The sequence below is a fragment of the Arachis ipaensis genome, chromosome B9 (genome assembly GCF_059453495.1).
Source record: "Arachis ipaensis isolate K30076 ecotype BB chromosome B9, ASM5945349v1, whole genome shotgun sequence".
Classification (NCBI taxonomy): Eukaryota; Viridiplantae; Streptophyta; class Magnoliopsida; order Fabales; family Fabaceae; genus Arachis; species Arachis ipaensis.
In genome coordinates this window covers 27,801,451-27,808,149 of record NC_142444.1, presented here as the reverse complement: position 1 = coordinate 27,808,149, position 6,699 = coordinate 27,801,451, and the positions used below count along the sequence as shown (strand labels likewise).

At 32.5% G+C, this 6,699-nt stretch overlaps 1 protein-coding gene across 1 annotated transcript; it reads left to right on the top strand.

Moving 5' to 3' along the window:
* Positions 1-822: 822 nt before the first annotated feature.
* On the top strand, positions 823-2,345 carry LOC107619343 (uncharacterized). Its single transcript, XM_016321601.3, has 3 exons — positions 823-1,095; positions 1,311-1,440; positions 1,521-2,345. Exons 1-3 carry the CDS (start codon positions 963-965, stop codon positions 2,143-2,145), a joined length of 888 nt encoding a protein of 295 aa, XP_016177087.1. The 5' UTR covers positions 823-962; the 3' UTR covers positions 2,146-2,345.
* The last annotated feature ends 4,354 nt before the right edge of the window (positions 2,346-6,699 follow it).

Here is a 6,699-nt window from a genome sequence, read left to right as displayed (position 1 = left end):
AAAAAATGAATGAAATTGTTTGTTGTTATGTGAGATTAACTTCTTTATATAAGGAGAAAAAAAACTATTTTTTGTCGCAAAACAGTAAAATTTTGTTTGAAATAATATTATATTGATATTTTGCATGCAACGAGAGATTGACTTTATCAATTTAATACGATAGAGTAAATTTTTTACACTCTACGAATGTCTGAAAATATCATATCAATTGCTATTAATTATCTTTTTTATTAAAAAAAAAAAACAAAAAGTCTCTCGCTTACTGTGAGATGGATTTTTAAAAATTAAAAAAAATCTCAAATTTTTTCTCGCTATATGCAAAATGCTTTTAGATTCAATTAAAATAACAATAAAAGAAGGATATCACTTACCGCCAGAAGGATGAGTCTACCACTTTAAAGTTCAATATCACACATTCTCATATTTGAGAATAACACAAAAAAACTCCATATTCAATTTTTTGGCCAACATTAAATACAATTAAACGTTAAGAATATTTAAAAAAAAATCATAAATATTAGAGATAAAAATAATACTTTATCTTATAATTTTGTTATTCAAAAAATGAAAAAAAAATTACTAACATAACTTCATCAAACATGGTCTAAATCTAATCTTAGATTAGTTGGAGTTCAGTAAATTTAAAATACTAGTAGAATTTCTTTAAAAATAAAAAGAAAAATCATAGAAATATTTTATTTAGAAAAATGGCAGTGCTCTAACCATCCCTTGAGTACAGCATTACAGATACATACCAAAAAAAGGAGTTTCTATATCTTCAAGTCTCCTATATATTTATTTGATTCCCAATCACGGTGTCAGTTTATTTTCTCAACTTCAAAGCCTAAAAACGATAATAGCCTCTTGAAACTAAAGGCCTCTTCAACAAACTTCCCTTCACCCCATTTCCCACAATTCATATAAATTCAAAAGCATTAATATTATTATTATTAGTAAGAATAATGGGAAGGCACTCTTGCTGCTACAAACAGAAGCTAAGAAAAGGACTCTGGTCCCCAGAGGAAGATGAGAAGCTTCTCAATTATATCACCAACCACGGTCATGGATGTTGGAGCTCTGTCCCCAAACTAGCAGGTACACATATATTATAAAAATTCTAGTGGTTTTAGCCATTCATCTCAATTATCTATATATTTTATAATTGAGGTGAACGGCTGAAAATACTAGAACACAAATATTCCTGGTATACTTCAAATTTTAACATGGAAGATATTTTGAAAGAGAAGGAATATTTGAATAAAATTGCAGCATTGAATAATATTTGTGGTTGTGTATGTGTGTGAGAACAGGATTGCAGAGATGTGGGAAGAGCTGCAGATTAAGATGGATAAATTACCTGAGGCCAGATTTGAAGAGAGGAGCATTCTCACAGGAGGAAGAGGATTTGATAATTGAACTCCATGCAGTTCTTGGAAACAAGTTAGTTTGCTTAGTTAGTTAGTTAGTTAAACGGTTACATTACAGTTTTAGTTAGTTAAACGGTTAGTTGGTATGAGCAGGTGGTCTCAGATTGCAGCACGGTTACCGGGAAGAACCGACAATGAGATAAAGAATCTATGGAACTCTTGCCTCAAGAAGAAGCTGAGGCAAAAAGGGATTGACCCAATCACAAACAAGCCACTCTCCGATGTGGTGCCTATTGAGAATAACAAGAACAAGAAGGAGGAGGAGGAGAAGCCACCAACAACAACAGAAAGGTTTGAAGGGCCTCCTTCTGATTCTGTAGGAGGATACTTTTCCTTCAATTATCAGCAAATGATGAACAATTTTGGAGCAACTCCACAAAACGCCACATCTTCCTCCGCCGTCGGATCGAGTGACACTAACTTTGTTGCTAACAACATTCTAACATGGGAACAAGAAGAGGTAAAATGGTGCGAGTATCTTAACACCCTTTTGCTCAACAACACGGTAGTTCAGAATCATTCTTCTTCTTCTTCTCATTCTGTTATGTATGGTGGTGGTGGTGAGGTTATTACTAAGCCAGAAACAACAAGCTTCATGAGACAAGACTCATCAAGTAGTAGTTGGCACCACCATAGCCAGCAACAACCTCATCAATTCTCAGATATGTATACCAAGGATCTGCAGAGATTTTCAGTGGCTTTTGGCCAATCCATGTAGCCTAAGACGTAACATCATGAAAGAAAAAGCCTTCAATTTAGTGAGAAAGAAGAGAAACACAAAAATATGCAATGATATTTTTGTTTTCTGTGGTGACTTGTGAGGGTTCTGGCCACAAATATGTGCTGTAAACTTTTTTTATTATTTTTTTTACTTTTGTTAATTATTATTATTATTATTATTTATTTTGTTGTTGTAAATGTGTCTGATACAAAACTATCAGAATTTATTTTATGGTCTAATTTAATATCAGTGATTTATTTATTTCAAGCTTATACAGGCACTTGTGCTATAAGACCTGTTCTGACTTTCTGAGGCTCCTCTCTTCTAAGTTCTTATAATATTTTGTTTCAACTTTAAGCTTGAATTGTATTAATCAAATCTTATATCTTTCGAAGAATCATAAATCTGTTGTCTCAATATTTCGAATTAAGATGAAATATATTTTGTAATTTCTTATTAAATCCATTAATTTAAATATTGTAAATGGTAAAGTTCTATGACCAACTTTAACATAAAAAAAGTTTCTACCTTTTAAATTCAAGTTACAAACTATTTGTACAAATTTTCAATGGCTTTCAAATCCTGCTATCTTTTGTATGCCCGGGATTTGTTCTGTCTCTGTTTTTTTAAATTTATTTTTTTAATTTTTTCACTTAGTCCTTTTCACAGAATTAGGATCCATTGAACTTGCAAGTTTTGTTTTTCTCTCTGTCAATACTCAGTAGTATCAAAGTACCAGGGACCATTTTTTGCTTAAATGAGGTGTGTCCTTCACATAGAGATTGGTTTTACTCTTTTGCAAGAAAACCTTAGCTCCCACCTCTTCAAAAGTGTACAACACGTCTTATCTTCTGATTTACCATTTTCAAAAGCCGTGGCTTTCTTTAGACTTTAGAGAAATATTACGAGTTAAGTCTCAAAGTGGTCCCTGAACTTGCACTCGAATCTCAAAGTGATCCCTGAAGTTAATAATTACTCGAATTCGTCCTCGAACTTATACTCTGGAACTCATAGTAGTCCCTAAAATAATTTCCGTCCATCCTTACCATCGGAAGGACTGAAACGACGTCGTTTTGTATTTATACCAAAAAAATCCTAATCTCGAACACGACGTCATTTTGTATTTATTAAAAAAAAAAAACATAATCTCCAATTATCTTCACCAATTCTCTTCTTCACCTTGTTCTTCTTCTTCAAATTCATAGTAACAACAACAACATCATCATTGTAAACAATAATTAAACTATCAAATTCATATTAGTTTATGTAGACATCTGATAATCATGCTCAAACTAATAATTTGATTTAAATAACAAAAACTTTTATAAATCATAGCAATGGCAACAATAAATATACAACAACATCACATCGATCAAAAACCAAAATTAAAACATAAGCAGCCAAAAAAAGAATAAATGGGAGAAGAAGAGGCAGAGCAGACCGGCAGAGCAGAAAGAAGGAGCAGGCCGCCGGAGTAGAGGAAAGCAGAAGCACATGCACGAGAGGAGGCGCCATGGTGGCCCAAAAACAAATTAACGGAGGTAACGCCTGCAGGAGGTTTGCCTTTTGTAATTCTTTCCATCTTCCATTATCTCTCTGTTAATTAACAAATTATTATTTTATTTCTTCTGAGTTACTTAAACAGTTACAAAATACTGTTTTTTATTGACAGTGATTACGGAAAGAGAAAGGAAAGAAAAAGGAGAACTGAGGATGAATTGGGAAAGGAAAAGGGGAACTAGGAATAGGGAAAGAGAAGGGGAAGGGAAAGGGGAGCGTGGAAGGGGTAGGGAAAGAGAGAAGGGAACTGGGAATGGGGAAGGCGAGCGTAGAAGAGGAAGAGAAGGGAACTGGAAATTGGGGTGTATTTTTTTTTAAAATATAAAACGACGTCGTTTTAAGTCCTTTCTAATGGTAAGGATGGACTGAAATTATTTTAGGGACTACTATGAGTTCTGGAGAACAATTTCCGGGATGGAAAAATTATTTCAGGGACTATTATGAGTCTCGGAGAACAATTTCAGAGACGGATTTGAGTAATTATTAACTTTAGGAATCACTTTGATGCTCGAGTACAAATTCGGGGACTACTTTAAGATTTAACTCAAATATTATTATTTGAACATTTAGTAATTAATATTTTATTATTAGAAAAATAAAGTTATATTAATAAATATTTTATTGTTACTAGATTTTAGTAGGGGGTGGCAATTGGTAGGTTAGGGTGGGGTTTGAACCCAACCCTAATCCTATCTGTTCTTAATCCGTAGGTATCCGATTCTACTCGCGGTTATAAAAAAGATACAACATTATTATATAACTTGTTGACAATTTAAAATAAAATTAATTTTTATATAAAAAAAATGTATTAAATTATCAATTAATGATCTTTTTTTAGTCATTAAGGATCTTTTGCATTTAATGAGAGGTCTTTGGTTTATCATCCACTTGAAATATACTTTTATATATACATATATAGGGTGCGGGTTGGTCAGGTAGAGTTGAGGCTCAACCCACACCCTATCCGACCCGTACGAGAACGCTACTCGCACCCTATCCTACTCGATGCGGATCGAGTTGGCAACCCTACCCGATCGAATTAGGTTGAATTCGGTACCCACAAGTAGGATGTATGTTGCGGGTTGATCGGATAGAGTTGAGACTCAACTCACACCCTATTCGACCCGCACAAAAATTCTATCTACACTCAAATTAAGTCAAATTAAATATTCGTATGTAGGATACATGTTGTCACCCCTATATTTTAGCGCATCTAACGCTTTTTCATTTGCCCTTCAATTTTGGTTGGTACAAAGTGCACTTACTTTTGTGAAGTTCAAATAACCGCGGTTATCGAACTAGATCTCAGTTATAAAGCGTTAGATTAACCCTATTATTAAAGTAAAGAAAAATGAAATCCTGTATCACGTCATTTTAGATTGACATACATTATGTAAAGAAATGAATTCTCACCAACTAAACTAAGGAATAGGTTGAAACAAAGGAAAACAACAAAAATTACAGCACACCACCGACGAGTTTAATTTAAAAATTAAGTTGAACAAAAGCCGCATAAAATGTTTGCTAAAAGTTTGATGTTAGATTGTTGGACTAAAGTGTTCGACTGCCGACTAAAAGTGCTTATCGATATAGATTAAAATTGCTCGCCTTCAAATATTTTTCAAAATTAAATACTGGAAAGAAAATGAAAATAGATTGATTGATTGACATAGTAGAAGAGGATATTTAGTTGTAGCGTATTGGAAGGTGACACGATCGATCATAAAACAAATAATATTAGATGACCCCAGAACATTTGCCTAAGGTAAGGGGTCCCTCCATGGGCAACCACATGTTAGTCATGTACCTCTGCTCAAAACAAGTTTAAAGAAACCGATGAAATGCACTCTGGGCTGATATAGTTTTTTTAAGAGTTGTTTCTCTTGTTTTGTAGTCGACCTCAACAGATAGCATCAAAACGACTTTGTATTAAGATTTTAATTATTGGGAGCAGATATTATTTTTTTAAAAAAGAATGAGTTCGTCTCAAAAATTACTTGATTATGATATTAAAGTAATTTTATGTCGAAATTAAAGAAATCAATAATTAAATAAAAAAGAGAATGAGAATACATAATATTGATCAAACAAAAATAATAACAAACTCAAAGAAAATAAACTAAAATGAATTAAATAAACAAAAAAAACTAGAAATCTTACGAGTTTAGGTGATGATTTAATATTTTTTATTGAAGTCCCATAACACTTATAAGTTTCTACTATTTATAGGCCATAGAGATGAACTTGCCATGGAAAATTTTAGCCCACGATCTTATTTCCTCTTTCTTCTCTGCCATCAAGAATTTTGATACCCAAGTTTTGACACTTATGATTTTTTTGGTCTTCAAATCTCACGTTTTCTTCAGCTTGTTCTTCAAATTTCGCACATATGTTCTCTACTCAATTTGAAAATCGAATAGCAAGCCTTGATGCTCAAAAAAAGATAATAACTATCTTTCGACTTCGATGCTTTTTGTACCATTTTTTTTTTACTTTAGTCTGCACTTTTTCTGCTTTTATAGTCAAAATACCCTCCTCTCGACAAAAAATCCATTTTTTATTCCAACAGGAGTAAAGGCGATATTTGCATGAATTAGGCGATATTTACATCAATTTATTGATTAGGTAACGTATCACGTATTAATTTATGTATTTATTTATTTATTTGCTGGAATATTATATATGAGTGTATTTTTTACTCTATATAACTACATACTCATTTCTGTACTAGGATATATTACAAATTTACAACACGATCTAGCTAACTATAACTATGAATATGATAAAGGCTCAACTTTGTTCCTGAAATTTTAAGTTTGATACTCAAAAAAATCGAGTGAAAGGCTACGAAGGGAAATAAAAAACATGGACATACATAACACAGCTTTTGATCATTATTGTGATAGTAAAACACGTATTTCTTCCCTGTCTTCCCTTTTTAATGGTGGTAACATTCTGTTTTTAACTGCAAGGTACTGGTAATACTCATTG

Coding starts and splice junctions, on each gene's coding strand:
- LOC107619343 (XM_016321601.3), top strand. CDS start 963: ATGGGAAGGCACTCTTGCTGCTACAAACAGAAGCTAAGAAAAGGACTC. Junction 1,096..1,310: donor CTCTGTCCCCAAACTAGCAG/GTACACATATAT, acceptor GTGTGAGAACAG/GATTGCAGAGATGTGGGAAG. Junction 1,441..1,520: donor CATGCAGTTCTTGGAAACAA/GTTAGTTTGCTT, acceptor TGGTATGAGCAG/GTGGTCTCAGATTGCAGCAC.